The 18553-nt window shown below is 38.7% G+C and overlaps 1 protein-coding gene across 1 annotated transcript in view; it reads right to left on the bottom strand.

Annotated features, from left to right (window-relative positions):
• Nucleotides 1-2018: 2018 nt before the first annotated feature.
• The window catches only part of LOC143026640 (putative caffeoyl-CoA O-methyltransferase 1), a 128039-nt gene continuing 111504 nt past the window's right edge, over nt 2019-18553 (bottom strand). Inside the window, exon 5 of the mRNA XM_076187382.1 lies at nt 2019-6925. Coding sequence (XP_076043497.1) covers nt 6564-6925 — 362 coding nt within the window. The 3' untranslated portion in view covers nt 2019-6563. The remainder of the gene's footprint in view (nt 6926-18553) is intronic.

The raw sequence follows: 18553 nt of genomic DNA, 5'->3' as shown, positions 1-18553 counted from the left end.
GACAGAAAATTTTGAAAGTAATAAAAAGATGCTTTGGAAAGAAATTAAGAGAGGAAGAGGAGGCGAATCAAGTAGAGAAGAAAAGGTAAAAGGTGCAGATGGAGAGATGATAATGGAAGAGAAGGCAGTAAGGGGAAGATGGTCAGAATATTTTAGGGAGTTGCTAAATGTGAAGGAGGATAGGGAGGGAAAGATAGCTGCAGTGGGAAATGCTAAGAAAATGAGAGTGATGAGTGAGGAAAATGGAGGAGAAATAGGGAAGGATGAAGTGAAGGCAGCAGTTAAGATGATGAAAGCAGGTAAGGCACCTGGTCTGGATGGATGCCATGAAGAATGTCTTAAAAAAGGAGGTACAGTGATGGTGGACTGGTTGGTGAGGTTATTTAATGTTTGCTGGAGAGAAGGTAGAGTGCCAGAGGACTGGAGGAGTGCTTGTATAGTTCCACTTTACAAGGGAAAGGGGGACAAGTGTGAATGTAGTAGTTTCAGAGGGATTAGCTTGTTAAGTGTAGTTGGGAAGGCTTATGGGAGGATCTTGATTGAGAGGATTAGGAGAGGAACAGAGGGAGTAATTGGTGAGGAACAGTGTGGATTTAGGACAGGTAGAGGTTGTGTAGATCAGATTTTTGTGGTAAGACAGATATGTGAGAAAGCTATAGGAAAGGGGAAGGATGTTTTTTGGGCCTTTATGGATCTGGAAAAGGCTTACGACAGGGTAGGCAGAAAGGCACTTTGGGAGGTTATGCGGATATACGGGATAGGAGGAAAGCTTTTGGGAGCTGTCAAGAGTTTTTATGAGAGTAGTAGAGCTTGTGTCAGGATTAGAAATGGAGAGAGTGAGTATATATATACATATATATATACAGTAAGTGTTCTGAGTTCGTACGATTTTAAGTATCAGTGGTCGAGCGGTGTAAGGCGGTAGTCATGGCGCGCCTCTTGTCGTCATGTACAGCGCAGGTTCGAATCCTTGCGCGATGGTCATAAAAATGATCTGATTAATGTTGCTGTCCACTAGCGAATTCCTCGTATGGTTACAATGACGAAGTGTGAAAAGGATTCGATCTGGTCCTTACCCCTCCCACGAGTGTGCTTGGTCGTATGGTAAAAATGAGAATAGGGTAGCATGTAGTGACCTTCTCAATCTCGAGAACCAGTAAGTGTTCCGAGTTCATACGATTTTAAGTATCAGTGGTCGAGCGGTGTAAGGCGGTAGTCCTGGCGGGCCTCTTGTCGTCATGTACAGCGCAGGTTCGAATCCTTGCACGATGGTCATAAAAATTATCTGATTAATGTCGCTGTCCACTAGCGAATTCCTCGTATATATATATATACATACATATATAGATACATATATATACATACATATATAGATACATATATATACATACATATATAGATACATATATATACATACATATATATAGATACATATAGATACATATATATAGATACATATATATATAGATACATATATATATACATACATATATAGATACATATATATATATATAGATACATATATATATACATATACTTATATATATATACATATACTTATATATATATATACATACATATATATACATATACTTATATATATATATACATATACTTATATATATATATATACATATACTTATATATTATATATATATACATACATATACTTATATACTATATATATATATATATATATATACATATACTTATATATTATATATATATATATATATTATATATACATTATATATATATACATATATATACATATATATATACATATATATATATATATACATATATATATATACATATACTTATATATACATACATATATATATATACATACATATATATACATACATATATATACATACATATATATATATACATACATATATATATACATACATATATATATATATATATATTATATATATATATATGCAATAAAAACACTAGGAGCGTGTGTTCACAAATGCATAAGTAACCACTAGGAAAAGTAAACCAATGAACCAGAGCACTTTCATATAATTACATCTTCAGTGCAGATACAAAGAAGGAATTATAAAATGAAGAAACAAGGTACAGAGTATATGACACAGGGAAGAGGGCATTCAGAGAGGTAGGGGAAGAAGTACACGTGACGGACGTTTGAACTGTCCTGATAACCAACAAGTATGGGACAACTGCTCATAATTTATATTATAATTTAAATAATTTTGAAATTTCATGAGGAATGTAACTATCTAATTTGTACAAACCTTGATGAAGATTAACATTTTATCCCCTTACTAGATTTGATCAAACTGCATTCAATTTAATTTCTTTCTGTTATGTTGTTGTTGTATGTGATGACTTTAGCATTATCCCAGTCAACTGGGTGGTTAAAATGGTTCATGTGGTTGAATATACCGCTAGATTGGTTTCCCTCTCTAACATATTTCTTGTGTTGATTCGTGTTTTGAGTGTTTTAGTAGTCTGACCAACATAAAACTGATTACATGATTTACAAGGTATTCTGTACACACACCCTTTATCACTATTGACAGAAATATTTATGAGCAATTGTCTTACAGTGTTCTTATTGTTAAAAACTACATTGATGTTAAATTTATGTAATATTTTTTAAATGTTTTGCAGGTTCTCTTGGTACGGTAGAATTAGCAAGTTATCCATATTGAAAGTTTGAGTTGACCCAAGGTTATAAAATGTCCTTTTAGCACTATTGTAAGCTGTGTCAAGAACATGTGTGGGGTATTGTAGCTTAGTACCAATGTCGTAAATACATCTTATTTCATCATCGATGTACTCTGAGCTGCAAATGCATAGGGCCCTGAGGAACATCGAAGAAAAAACAGATCTCTTTACACCATCAGGGTGTGAGGAATAATAGTGTATATATGAACATTGGTTGGTTTGTGATATATACTAAACTTCAACTCACTTTCACAGCGGTAGATATTGCAATCAACGAAAGGCAAAATACCTTCACTCTCTATCTCCACCGTGAACTTAATGGAACTGACCAAATTATTAAGTTTACATAAAAAAATCATTTACATTATCTTGAATGGGCCACAGACATAGGATGTCATCAATGTACCACACCCATGTTATGTTGTTGTTGTTGTTGTCGTTCCCTAGACTGTCTGTCCGAGCAGTCCCGTCTCCCCAAGGAAGGCCACAGCCGAAACTGGGTTTTCCCACAAATCCTTTATAGAGTGTATGTTGTGTTGTTCGCGTGCATGATTGTGTATAATGCAGTCTTCCATTATGTGTTGTATGGTATGGGGTGAAGTGTTACATCCTGGGCAGCTGTTCACAACACGGTCGTCCAGCCTCTTCTGGTAGCTTAGAAGTGCTGGGTGGTGACCGCATCGCAGTCTGGCCAAGTGGACTCTGTCCTTACGTGGGAGAGAGGATTCAGAAGGGTGGATATCAGGGGGTCTGGCATGCAGCAGTGTGTTGTCTTTCAGTGTGTTAATGGAGCGGTGAGTGATATGATTATGAATATGTCTCCGGAGGCTGGTATTCGGTGGTTGTGGAGGAAGAGAAGAGAGTATCTGTGTGTAATAAAGGTCTTTGGGTGTAGTTTTAATGTTTCTTGGTGTGTGTGGGTGTTCTGCTATGTAGTGTAGCGGGTGTGATGTGTTTGTGGTGGCTGCAGCAAGTGTTTGTGTGCCTCTCATGTCGAGGTGGTCTTTGACTTTGAGGACTTTTGTTTCATGGTGTAAATGGTCTGTAGGTGATGTATTTGTGCAGCCTGTAATTGTTTTTAGGGCTTTGTTTTGTAATATTTGAAGGGTGTTGTGGTGTGTCTCACTGAGATTAGGAGCCCATGCAGGACTCGCATAATTCATCACTGAGCGTATGCATTGTTTGTATATTGTTATATTAGTTTCTTTGTTTTGTCCAAATGTTGTTCCAGTGATTGACTTAAGTGCGTTAAGTCTAGGTGTGCATTTGTTTTTTATGGTTGTGAGGTGTTGTTTGAAAGACATGGATGTATCGTATGTTACACCAAGAATTTTCGGTGTGTTTGTGTGTGGTATTAGAGTGTTGTTGATGTAGAGATGAGGTATGTATTTGTGTTCTTTTGTCCAGTTGGTGAGAAGTGTTGCTGTAGATTTGGTTGGAGCTATTTTGAGTCTGTTTGTGATGAACCATGTGTTGAGTGTGTCAAGGTAAGGCTGGATTATTTCTGCAGCTTTGTCTGTGTTACGATGTGTGCATGTGATTGTTATGTCGTCTGCGTAGGAAGAGATTTGTATTTCTGAGGTGTCTGGCGTGGGTAAGTCCTGGAGCTGCAGCGTCTACGTCGTGGGACCACCCCCCAACCCCAAGAGTTGGGGGCCAAACAGCAGCATCTACCCCTGGCCATCAGCTCTACGCAGATGGCACCGATCCCATGTTATGTTGGGGGGAATGATCTTACTTAAAATTTTAGTTTCAAAGAACTCCATACATAAATTACTCAATACGGGGGGAGAGGATTACCCATGCTCATGCCAAATTTCTGAGAATAAAATTTATCATTAAATTGGAATTTGCAATCTTTAACACACAACTTGATCAGTTCAATTAAGGTGCCTGAAGGTAGTAAATCGTGCTTATTTAACTCTTCTTTAAGATAGATTAAAAGATCATCCAAAGGAACTTTCGTAAACAAACTAACAATATCATAACTTACCAATTTAAATTCATAATCTGGTTTTACCTCACTTTGTTAATGAGGTCTAAACTGTTCTTAACATGTGAAGTGGAAATAGTTCCAACTAGTGGACTAAGAATTGTTACCAACCATTTCGAAAGTTTATATGAAGCTGAACCTATTGAAGAAATGATTGGTCTTACCGGGTAATTTGGTTTAAGTGTCTTAATTAGACCATACATGTAAGGCAAAGGAGGGCTAATAGAAATAAACTTTTTAATTAGTTCACTATTTCCACTTAACAATTCTTTTATCTTCTTATTGAAATGGCTATTCACTGATTCAGTAGGATTCTTTAAAAGTTGGACATAAGTATCTTGATCTTTAAGTAGTTCATCCATTTTGTTTAAATAATCATTTTTGTTCATAATTACTATGGCGTTTGATTTATCAGCTTTTGTGATATGTAACTCTGTCCTTTTTGAAAGAATTAATAGCAATATTAAAACGTTCAGGACAGCTGGGAGGTACCTGATCTGCTAAAGCACTATAAACAATACCTTTATATATCCATCATCTATCATCATACCATCATCTATAGGCAGATCTTTATCACATTTTAAATTTCAAAAAGCTTTACCAATGTTAATGTTGTTAGATGGATTAGAATTATTGGCAAAGCTGAGCCCAAATCCTAATGCTGTGGATTGAGCCTTGTTTTCAACAGATTTTGTGTAATGTAAAAAAAAAAAGTTCCGGATAAGAAAGTTATTTTTTGGATAATGGAAAAAATGTGAATCCAAGAGATTTTTGTACATTTTCATGTTTTTTTTATATAAATTATATATATATATATATATATACACATATATATATATGCATATATATCTACATATATATATATACACACACACACATATATATATATATATATATATATACATACATATATATATATACACATATACATATATATATATATTCATATATTTTTTTGGATAATGGAAAAAATGTGAATCCAAGAGATTTTTTGTACATTTTCATAATTTTTGATATATGTGACAGCTGTAACTTGTGGGTCTTGTCTTGGTTCTAATATTTCAGAAATCGGTGTGTAGCCATCTTCTTTGGATTTCTATGAAACACAAATAAGGTGACATTCATTAAAATCTTTACACTGGTTGTTGTTAGTTTATTTTTGTGTAAACGTAACAAAGCAATTAAATTTGCATAAAAATTTAACATCATTTGACTATCAACTTTACAAAAATTAACAAAGTGAACACGAACTTTGATTAAAAATTGAATTATTTGTAAAGACATCAACAAATGCTCAAAGAAACCACGACACTTGTTAATTTTTTTCTTTGTTCAAACGATTAACTTTATAAAACTTTTGTACCATAGTTCCTGTTGCTGAAAGAATTTCTTGAATATTTGGTGATCTGAGCTTCAAGGGCAGCACTTCTTCACCAAAGAGAGTGCCACGGGAATGAATAAAACAGGCTAATGACAAGAAGGAAAAAAAAAAAAAAAAAAAAAATGTGCGGGAGTTCAAACGATTAAAAAAAAATCTTGATTATTTCTTTGGTTAACTCGTGCATCTGAATGCTGCTAAATGATTATTCACCAAAGGCAAAAGTGTAGGGGGGGAGGAGGAGGAAGAAGAGGAGGAAGAAGAGGAAGAGGAACTCAAAAGAGGTTCCTGAAGACCTTCCTGACGTAGGTCTCCACGAAGTCAGAGTTCGAAAGGATCCTGAAGACCCATCTGACGTAGGTCCCTACTAAGTCGGAGTTCACAGGATCCTGAAGACCCTTCTGACGAAGGTCCTCACGAAGTCGGAGTTCACAGGATCCTGAAGAGCTTTCTGACGTAGGTCCCCACTAAGTCGGAGTTCGCAGGATCCTACTTCTTGAAGCAAAGTGTGAGCCCATCGCTGATCTTGAGAAACGAGAGACCGATGCGGTCGTCCTTGTGTACGAAGGCGTTGAACTTCCGGATGGCCACCGTGTCCGGGGTATTGTCCTCCGGGTCGATGACACTCCCTCCCCAGAGGGTGTTGTCCACAGCGATGATCCCACCCACCCGCAGGAGAACGAGGCACTGCTCGTAGTACTGGAGGTAGCCAACCTTGTCTGCGTCGATGAAGGCGAAGTCAAAGGTTCCTGCTTGGCCTTCGTCGATAAACTTCTGTAAGGTCTCACTGGCGGGACCTATGTGGACGTCGATCTTCTCCCCCACACCTGCCTCCTTCCAGAAAGGCTGACCTGCAGGAAATTTGATCAGTCAGATTCTAGTGGCCTCAAGGTTCACAAAGAATTACAAAGGATTACAAAGGCGGATCATGCCCACAGGAGACCTTTTGGTCCATATCTAGGTCGGATGCGAAAAAATCATAATAAATCAATAAATAAAAAATATAATAATGTAAATAACAAATAAATTATATAGATAAATGCATAGGTATAGTTAAATAATAAACAAACAGGTAAATAGTAAATAATAATAATACATACATACATATACTAAGGCTTTTTTCCGCCTTACAAGGGAGGTAGCCATAAAGGAAAAGGCATAAAATCATTCCCACCCATTCCATCCCTGATTACACTCCACACCCCTCCACCCTCCCTCTTATCTTAGCACCTCCTAATAATAAATGAAAATCAAACAGACAAATGATAACAAAACAAAAACAAATATAAAATAAATTATAATCATTACAGCATCTTGCTTAGGTGTTTATCTAAATGATTCTTAAAGCTTCGAACTGAACTACATTGCAGTACCTCTGCAGGATGTTTATTCTATTCATTAACTACACGGTTGGTAAAGTTGTTTCTACCTACTTCCAAATTGAATCTATTTCTGGACAGTTTGAGACCATTGTTTCTTGTCTGATTCTCATTCGTTGTGAAAATTTGGTCACTTTTGATGTCAATTCCCTTTAGAATTTTAAAGACCTGTATCAAGTCACCTCTGAGTCTACGCTTTTTTAGGGAAAACAGATTCATATGTTTTAGTCGATTTTCGTACGATTTATTTTTGATATTTGGAATCAGTTTTGTGGCTCGCCGTTGTACTTTTTCCAGTCTGTCAATATCTTTCATGAAATTCGGTGACCATACGGAAACAGCATATTCCAAATGTGGACGAACTAAGGATTTATATAGCTTGTTAATGAGTGATGGACTTTTGAAATCAAAAGATCGTGCAATCAGTCCTAGAATCTTATTTGCTTTTTCAGAGGCTGAAATACACTGCTTGGGTGATTTGAGATCGTTACTGATAATTACGCCGAGATCTTTTTCACTATCCAATTTTGTTAACGATTTCCAAATAACTTGTAATCGTACTTACTGTTATTTTTACCTATGTGCATTACCTTGCATTTACTTGTGTTAAATTTCATAAGCCACTTTTCATTCCATTGCTGTAATTTATCTAAATCTTCTTGAATATCTAATTGGTTTAAGTGATCATTTGCCATTCCGCACAGTTTTGTATCATCAGCAAATTTGGAAACAATTTATTTTAGTCCATGGTCTATATCATTTATATATACTATGAATAGAAGTGGCCCAAGAACGGAACCCTGAGGAACTCCACTTGTAATATTTTTCCATCTAGAAGTTTTCCATTTAAAACAACTCTGTTTTTGATCATTCAACCAATTACTAGTCCAACTTAATAGGCTACCACTTATTCCGTGCGAAGCTAATTTAGTAAGTAGTCTTTCGTGGGGGACGGTATCAAAAGCTTTTGCAAAGTCTAGATATATTAAGTCTATATTGTTTCTTTTGTCATAATTTGAGATAACTGTGTTGTAGAATTCGAGTAAGTTAGTCACGCAAGAACGTGTCCGTTGAAACCATGCTGGCTATCATTTATCAAACGTTTACTTTCTAAATGATGTTCGATAGCATCTCTGATGATAGTTTCCATTATTTTTCCTACGATTGAAGTCAAACTTGTTGGCCTATAGTATTTGGTTTCTTTTTGTCACCTTTTTTGAATATGGGAGTAACGTTAGCTAGCTTCCATTCCCTTGGGACATCTCTGGATATGATGGATTTCTTGAAAATAATTTCTAATGGAACAACAACATCATTTTTCATTTCCTTTAAGATTCTTGGATGCCAACCGTCAGGCCCTGGTGTTTTATTAACTTTGAGTTTATCTATACACCTCTTAATTTTTTCTTTTGTTATATTTACCGTAGTAAGTTTACCCTAGACTTTTCACAGGTTTTAGTTTGGAGTTCACTTTGAGGCGTTTCGTTTACGAATACAGAGTTAAAATAATTGTTTAAAATATTACACATTCCTTCATTTGAATATTCAAGTTGACCGCCAGCATATAATAGTGGACCAATGTGATTCCTAACAACCTTTTTACCTCTAATGTAACTATAGAATTCTTTGGGATTCTCTTTGGATTTATCAGCGATGTTCATTTCGTATTGTCTTTTTTAAATCTCTCTGTATTGATACATAACTTTCATAGTCATTAGATGCACCTGTAGTGACGTGATGTATCCTACGACCCGTCACACACTGATCTAAGAAATCTTCAAGTTCCTGTAGTTGGCAAGCGTAGTTCGCAAGGGCGGGACTGCCAGCCAGCGGTCAGCCAATCAGGAACTTGGAAAGCTCCTCACGTTCCCGCCAGCCTCCCTTAAAAGGTCGGCGTTTCGCCGAGATAGGCAGAACAGTATCGACTAGCACATACAACAACATCTCCTCGTCCAATCTTCTAGCCGTCCCATCGAGCCTCGCCGTCATCATCTGCCACCGCCTCGCTGACGTTAGGATCCACGTCCAGCTACAACCATAAGCTCCACTAAGCTGTGGTCTTAGTCCGAGCTTCACCTATATTTCTCATGTGATACTTCCAGTGTCGCACCTTGTGGCTAATTACCAAAGAAAGAGATTAGATATTTTAGATTCGGCGCACCTCACATCATTGTCACCGATAGGGGCCCTCAGTTCGAATCTGACCTATGGTCCAGCCTCCTCAGGTTCCTTGGCACCAAACGCAACCGGACTACCGCTTACCACCCCCAAGCCAATGGACTCGTGAAACGGTTCCACCGCCAACTGAAGGAGTCGCTTAAGGCACAACCCTTCCCCTGGTGTTTCTCACGATCCGCGTCACACCAAAGGTCGACAACGACATTTCCCCATCTCAGCTACTTTACGCTGAGAACCTTCGCCTCCCTGGGGAAATTGCCACGCCTGCCGTCGGCGATCCTGACCGTCACGCCCTCCTCCAACTTATCAAGGAGACATTCGCCAACACCCGTCCAACCCCCCTTCGCCCACCACAACCTCAACCGGAGCACCTTCCCCCGGCCCTGTCTACAAGTGACTACGTCTTCCTCAGGCGAGACTCCAAACGAACTCCTCTTCAACGCCCATACGATGGCCCCTTCCGAGTCCTCACCAGATCAACAAAACACTTCGTGATCAACCGAGATGCCAAACCGGATCGCGTCTCCATCGACAGGCTCAAGCCGGCCCACCTCCCCACTACTCCCCCTACCAAACCTCCAGGGCCACTACAATACCTCTTACAACATGGTCCTAACCCCATCCTCACCACCGAACCAAGTCATTCCCCACCCCCCGAAAAACTCTCCCCTCCAAACCAATACTCCCCTCCTGCCCCTGACTCCCCACCACCACAGCACCTGCAGCAGCCCCCCCCCCCCACAAACTCACACAGATCACGCGTACGCGACGGCGAACCATTATCCTTCTCCTATCCCACAACCACACCCTTCTACTACAACTGTGGTACTCCCCAAGGTAGGCGTAGCTCCTCTTGGGGATCGGTGCCACCTGCGTAGAGCCGGTGGCCAGGGGTAGTTGCTGCGGTTTGGCCCCCAACTCTTGGGATTGGGGGGTGGTCCCACGACGTAGACGCTGCAGCTCCAGGACACAAATACATACCTCATCTCTACATCAACAACACTTTAATACCACACACAAACACACCGAAAATTCTTGGTGTAACATACGATACATCCATGTCTTTCAAACAACACATCACAAACATAAAAAACAAATGCACACCCAGACTTAACGCACTTAAGTCAATCACTGGAACAACATTTGGACAAAACAAAGAAACTAATATAACAATATACAAACAATGCATACGCTCAGTGATGAATTATGCGAGTCCTGCATGGGCTCCTAATCTCAGTGAGACACACCACAACACCCTTCAAATCATACAAAACAAAGTCCTAAAAACAATTACAGGCTGCACAAATACAACACCTACAGACCATTTACACCATGAAACAAAAGTCCTCAAAGTCAAGGACCACCTCGACATGAGAGGCACACAAACACTTGCCGCAGCCACCACAAACACATTACACCTGCTACACTACATAGCAGAACACCCACACACACCAAGAAACATTAAAACAACACCCAAAGACCTTTATCACGCACAGATACTCGCTTCTCTTCCTCCACAACCACCAAATACCAGCCTCCGGAAACATATTCATAATCATATCACTCACCGCTCCATTAACACACTGAAAGACAACACACTGCTGCATGCCAGACCCCCTGATATCCACCCTTCTGAATCCTCTCTCCCACGAAAGGACAGAGTCCACTTGGCCAGACTGCGGTGCGGTCACCACCCAGCACTTCTAAGCTACCAGAAGAGGCTGGATGACCGCGTTGTGAACAGCTGCCCAGGATGTAACACTTCACCCCATACCATACAACACATAATGGAAGACTGCATTATACACAATCATGCACGCAAACAACACAACATACGCTCTATAAAGGATTTGTGGGAAAACCCAGTTTCGGCTATGGCATTCCTTGGGGAGACGGGACTGCTCGGACAGACAGTCTAGGGAACGACAACTACAACTGTTCCCGGCACCCCCCAAGATCCTCCCCACCCCACGCCCCCGCTCGACCATACATTGCAACAATTCTCACCCAGCCTTATGTCTCCACAGCTCCATACTCAACCGACCTCCCATCACCAGGCCTCCGACCTCGACAACACCACCCTGCACTCGAGCCCCCCTCCATCAAGGCCCTCCTCGCCAGACATGCCCCCTGACGGCATGACCACTCGTTCGGGGCGACTGATCCGAAGGCCAGACCGGTTCAAGTACGTCGCGCGCGTCGCTCCCTATCCTCCTCGACGCCCGCTTTCGAAGAGCGGGGGGAGTGGTGTAGTGACGTGATGTATCCTACGACCCGTCACACACTGATCTAAGAAATCTTCAAGTTCCTGTAGTTGGCAAGCGTAGTTCGCAAGGGCGTCCCTGCCAGCCAGCGGTCAGCCAATCAGGAACTTGGAAAGCTCCTCACGTTCCCGCCAGCCTCCCTTAAAAGGTCGGCGTTTCGCCGAGATAGGCAGAACAGTATCGACTAGCACATACAACAACATCTCCTCGTCCAATCTTCTAGCCGTCCCATCGAGCCTCGCCGTCATCATCTGCCACCGCCTCGCTGACGTTAGGATCCACGTCCAGCTACAACCATAAGCTCCACTAAGCTGTGGTCTTACTCCGAGCTTCACCTATATTTCTCATGTGACACTTCTAGTGTCGCACCTTGTGGCTAATTACCAAAGAAAGACATTAGATATTTTGTGTTGATTTTCATTTGTCCTGCCGTTGTTCCGAACTAAAACCACTACACAACCGAGCACTTATATTTCTTATAGGCCTGTCTCTTTTTAGCAATACCTTTTTCAGTTTCTTTGTCGAGCCACTTTGGGCAAGCCTGATTTGGGGGACGTATGTCCTTAAAAGGAATGTAAGTATGAATCATCTTAGAGAGCGTATCTTAAAATATTTCCCACACACACACACACACACACACACACTTTCAACGAACGGACGGCTTGACGAACGCTCTGAAGAAAAGTGCAGATTGTGGATACCAACGCAAAGAGAAGTGCCTTTTTGTGTTTGCAGGGGGGGGGGAAATTGCTCGTGAGGCAGTAGGTAAGTAGGAAAAGAGGAGAAGGGGAGGGATTGCTGGGGAAATGGAAGGAAATGAGGATGTGGAGGACTTGGCCCAGGCAGACGGGCGTAAGGTCAACATGAAACGACCACCGGATGACGAAATGGCAAATAAAAATGTAAAGATTAGAAGTATAGAGAGGAGAAATACAGTAGAAAGTGACGAGAATATGTTCCAGGGATTTAAAGAGGGTGGGGGGGACACAACCCCCCCCCGACTGATAAGACTAGAGGAGAGAGTTGATAAGGTGATCGAGGACTTGGAACGTAAGTTAGGTAAGGTAGACTCCATCTTCCAGAGAATTGAAAGATTGGAACAACTAGAGAAGGCTAACAGAAACTTAACTGAAGAAGTAGAGGACCTAAAAAGACAGTTAGGAAATGTAAAGGAGGAGAATGAGAAATTGAAGAAGAATAGTAATGAAAACAGTGAGAAAATAGCTACAGAAGCTAAAAATTGGAGAATAACTCAAGAAGGGAATAAGGTTTCATTCACTGACATAGTCAAACAGCAATTGAAAGAACATAATGAGGACTCAGTTATTAAAGTGATGAGACAGAAGGAGAATATAGTAAGAGAATTAGCTGACAAAAAGAAATGTATAATTATATTAGGAATGGAAGAGAAACATAACCCAGATAGAACCGCAAGAATCAAGGAGGAAAATGAAAGGGTAAGCAGTTTATTAAAATTAGTCCAGGAAGATGAACCAGAAATTATAAAGGAAATTGAGGAAAAATTCAGACTCGGAAAATATAGTACAGATAAGACCAGACCAATTAAGATTAAATTCAGGTCACAAACAACGGCAGAGAAAATTCTATCCAAGACAGGGAAACTAGCAACAAATGATCAATATAAAAAGGTATGGATAAAAAGAGAAATGAATAAGGAGGAAAGAGAGGCAGAAAAGCAGAAAAGAATTGAAGCTAAGGCAAAAAACGAGGAAAGAACGGAGTCAGAGAAAGAGAGATTCTATTGGAGAGTAGTGAACATGAAAATAAAGCAGTTCGACATACTAAAGAAAAACATAAGGGAAACAGAGAACACAATGGAAGTGGCAGAAAACTAAGAGTGTCTTACACAAATATAGATGGATTGATAACAGGATTGAATGAACTGAATGATTATTTGAAAGAAAAAGAACCGGACATAATGGGAATTGTAGAAACAAAATTAAAAGGCCCACTACCACCCAACAGTGTAGGACATGATACATACAATTATTGGATTAGAAACAGAGAGAAAAAACAAGGGGGTGGAGTTATGTTCCTGACAAAGAAGGATATAAACGTGAAAGGTGTCATATATGGAAAGAATACAGTAGAGATGATTATGATAGAAGTGGAAGACCGAGATAAGAAGAGCAGAAAATTTGTGATCAATTATGTGCCTCCGAAAACAGCCTCATGGGAGGAGAGTGAACATAAAAGTATGTTAGAGGACACAAAGATAGCATTAACTAAAATAATGGAAGACGGAGGAAGAATAGTTATGATGGGCGACTTTAATTGCAAAGAAATCTGCTGGGAAGAAATGACAGTAAAGAGTGGTGATGACTCATGGGGAAATGCTCTACTTGAGATGATTACTGACCATTCAATGACACAATGGATACAAGAGAACACTAGGTATAGAAATGAAGAAGAACCATCGAGGCTAGACTTAATAATTACATCTGAACCTAGAATAGTGGACAAGATTGAATATAAAACACCAATAGGTAAAAGTGACCACATATTGATTGAACTGGAACTTAATGAAGAAAAATATATCAAAAGAAATGAACAATATAGAAAAGAAAGAATGATGTATGAAAAAACAAACTTTGATAAAATAAGAGAATTCTTCCAACAAGAAAACTGGGAAGAAATATACAAAGAAGAAACATCAGTGGAAGAGAAATGGAATATTTTGACAAAAATTTACAAAGAAGGAGTGGAAAAGTATGTCCCAAGACAAAAACAAGAAAAAGAATATGTAAAATGCTGGTACAACAAAAGTTGTAGGGAGTTAAAAGACAAAAGAGACAAAGCCTGGACCGGATGGAAAAAAGACAGAAGACCTGAAAAATGGAAAATATATACTGGTTATAGAAATGAATATGTACAAAAGTGCAGAGAGGAAAAAAGAAAATATGAAAAAGATGTTATAGAAAAGTGTAAAGATCAACCAAAACTATTCTACAGATTTGTAAACAATAAACTGAAAAACAAACAAGACTTGGAGAAATTAAGACAAGGAGGAGTTGAATACACTGAGGAAATGGAAATGGCAGAAATTATGAACAAACATTTTAAATCAGTGTTTACAAGGGAAAATATACAACCTGAAGAGATTGAGTGGAAGGAAAAAGTCCCCCCTATGGAAGAAATAGAAGTAACGAAGAATGAAATATTGACACACTTGGGTAATTTTGATGTCAGAAAATCGCATGGGCCAGATGAAATAGCAAACTGGATTCTGAAAGAATGTAGGAATGAACTGGCAGACAAAATACATAGCATAATAAGCAGTTCCTTAAAAGAAGGAAAAGTTCCAGAAGATTGGAAAAAAGCAAATATAGTACCTATATATAAAGGAGGAAATAAAGAAGAACCTACCAACTATAGACCAGTCTCTCTAACAAGTACAATAGCAAAAATATGTGAAAGAATTATCAAAAGTAGATGGGTAAAATACTTGGAAAAAAACAACGTACTAAATCCAAGGCAATTTGGATTCAGACAAGGACGATCATGCGTCACCAATTTAATATGTTTCTATTCAAGACTAATAGATATAATACAAGAAAGAGATGGATGGGCTGATTGTGCATTTCTAGACCTAAAAAAAGCTTTTGACAAAGTACCACATAAGAAGTTGCTTAAGAAATTAGAATATGAAGGAGGAATACAAGGTAAATTGCTAAATTGGATGGAAGACTTTTTGCAAGAAAGAAAAATGAGAGTAGTGATAAGAGATCAGCACTCAAAATGGAATGAAGTAATAAGCGGTGTCCCGCAGGGAACAGTTCTGGCCCCAATAATGTTTGCTATATATATTAATGATATGGATGAAGGAATTGAAAGCTATATGAGCTTCTTTGCAGATGATGCAAAATTACTGAAAAGAGTGAAAACTGAAGAGGATTGTGAATCACTACAGAGAGATCTAAATAAAGTACAAGAATGGAGTAGGAAGTGGGAGATGGAGTTCAATACAAAAAAGTGTAGTATAATGGAATTTGGAAAAAGCAAAAACAGAATAACAGGATCATATAATTTGGGAGAAGAAGGAATAAAAAGAGTAGAAAATGAGAGGGACCTGGGAGTCATTGTTATGAATAATATGTCACCTGAGAAACATATAAATAAGATTTTTGGAGAAACTTATAATTTAATAAGAACAATCAAAGTGGCATTTACATACCTGGATGAAGAAATGGTGAGGAAAATCCTAATCACCCTGATAAGACCAAGATTGGAATATGCAGCAACGATATGGTCACCAAGTACAAAAAAATGTATAAAAAAACTTGAAAGAATACAAAGAGCAATTACTAAACTGGCACCAACACTCTCAAAACTATCATATGAAGAGAGACTACAAAAACTTAAACTACAGACACTAGAGCAAAGAAGAGAGAGAGGAGATTTGATAGCTATTTACAGAATCATGAAAGGCATAGAAATTACTGATAGAGAGAATCTGATAAAATGGGATGACAGAAATACAAGAGGACACGGAAAGAAAATAAAAAAAAGACAACTATAGAAGAGATTTGAAAAAGAACAGCTTTCCTCACAGAGCAATAGACAGTTGGAACAAGTTAGATGAGAAAGTGGTGTGTGCAAAAACAATACATGAATTTAAAAATAGTTTAGATAAAATGAGATATGAAGACGGGACCTCACGAGCATAGCTCCCCTTCCCGTAAAATACAACTAGGTAAATACAACTAGGTAAATACACACACTTCAGCGAATGGACGGCTTGGATGACGTTCTGAAGAAAACTGAAGTCTGTGGATCCCAACGCAAAGAGAAGTGCCTAGTGTTTTTGCAGGGTGGGGGGGAAATTGCTCGTGGAGTAGTGGGAAAGTAGGGAAAGAGGAAAAGGGGAGGGATTACTGAGGGAAATGGAAGGAAATGAGGAGGGAGTAGACTTGGCCCAGCCAGACAAGCGGAAGGTAAACAAAAGACTGAGTGAGGATGACATGTCTAATAAAAATGTAAAGATTAGAAGTATAGAGAGGAGCAATACAGAAGAAAGTGACGAGAATATGTTCCAGGGATTTAAAGAGGGTGGGGGGGACACAACCCCCCCCCCCCACGACTGATAAGACTAGAGGAGAGAGTTGATAAGGTGATCGAGGACTTGGAGCGTAAGTTAGGTAACGTAGACTCCATTTTCCAGAGAATTGAAAGGTTGGAACAACTAGAGAAGGCTAACAGAAACTTAACTGAAGAAATAGAGGACCTAAAAAGACAGTTAGGAAATGTAAAGGAGGAGAATGAGAAATTGAAGAAGAATAGTAATGAAAACAGAGAGAAAATAGCTACAGAAGCTAAAAATTGGAGAATAACTCAAGAAGGGAATAAGGTTTCATTCACTGACATAGTCAAACAGCAATTGAAAGAACATAATGAAGACTCAGTTATTAAAGTGATGAGACAGAAGGAGAATATAGTAAGAGAATTAGCTGACAAAAAGAAATGTATAATTATATTAGGAATGGAAGAGAAACATAACCCAGATAGAACCGCAAGAATCAAGGAGGAAAATGAAAGGGTAAGCAGTTTATTAAAATTAGTCCAGGAAGATGAACCAGAAATTATAAAGGAAATTGAGGAAAAATTCAGACTCGGAAAATATAGTACAGATAAGACCAGACCAATTAAGATCAAATTCAGGTCACAAACAACGGCAGAGAAAATTCTATCCAAGACAGGGAAACTAGCAACAAATGATCAATATAAAAAGGTATGGATAAAAAGAGAAATGAATAAGGAGGAAAGAGAGGCAGAAAAGCAGAAAAGAATTGAAGCTAAGGCAAAAAACGAGGAAAGAACGGAGTCAGAGAAAGAGAGATTCTATTGGAGAGTAGTGAACATGAAAATAAAGCAGTTCGACATACTAAAGAAAAACATAAGGGAAACAGAGAATACAATGGAAGTGGCAGAAAACTAAGAGTGTCTTACACAAATATAGATGGATTGATAACAGGATTGAATGAACTGAATGATTATTTGAAAGAAAAAGAACCGGACATAATGGGAATTGTAGAAACAAAATTAAAAGGCCCACTACCACCCAACAGTGTAGGACATGATACATACAATTATTGGATTAGAAACAGAGAGAAAAAACAAGGGGGTGGAGTTATGTTCCTGACTAAGAAGGATATAAACGTGAAAGGTGTCATATATGGAAAGAATACAGTAGAGATGATTATGATAGAAGTGGAAGACCGAGATAAGAAGAGCAGAAAATTTGTGATCAATTATGTGCCTCCGAAAACAGCCTCATGGGAGGAGAGTGAACATAAAAGTATGTTAGAGGACACAAAGATAGCATTAACTAAAATAATGGAAGACGGAGGAAGAATAGTTATGATGGGCGACTTTAATTGCAAAGAAATCTGCTGGGAAGAAATGACAGTAAAGAGTGGTGATGACTCATGGGGAAATGCTCTACTTGAGATGATTACTGACCATTCAATGACACAATGGATACAAGAGAACACTAGGTATAGAAATGAAGAAGAACCATCGAGGCTAGACTTAATAATTACATCTGAACCTAGAATAGTGGACAAGATTGAATATAAAACACCAATAGGTAAAAGTGACCACATATTGATTGAACTGGAACTTAATGAAGAAAAATATA

The sequence above is a fragment of the Oratosquilla oratoria genome, chromosome 6, assembly GCF_046742065.1.
Source record: "Oratosquilla oratoria isolate Oo_2021 chromosome 6, ASM4674206v1, whole genome shotgun sequence".
NCBI lineage: Eukaryota > Metazoa > Arthropoda > Malacostraca > Stomatopoda > Squillidae > Oratosquilla > Oratosquilla oratoria.
This window is presented reverse-complemented; position numbering and strand designations above follow the sequence as displayed.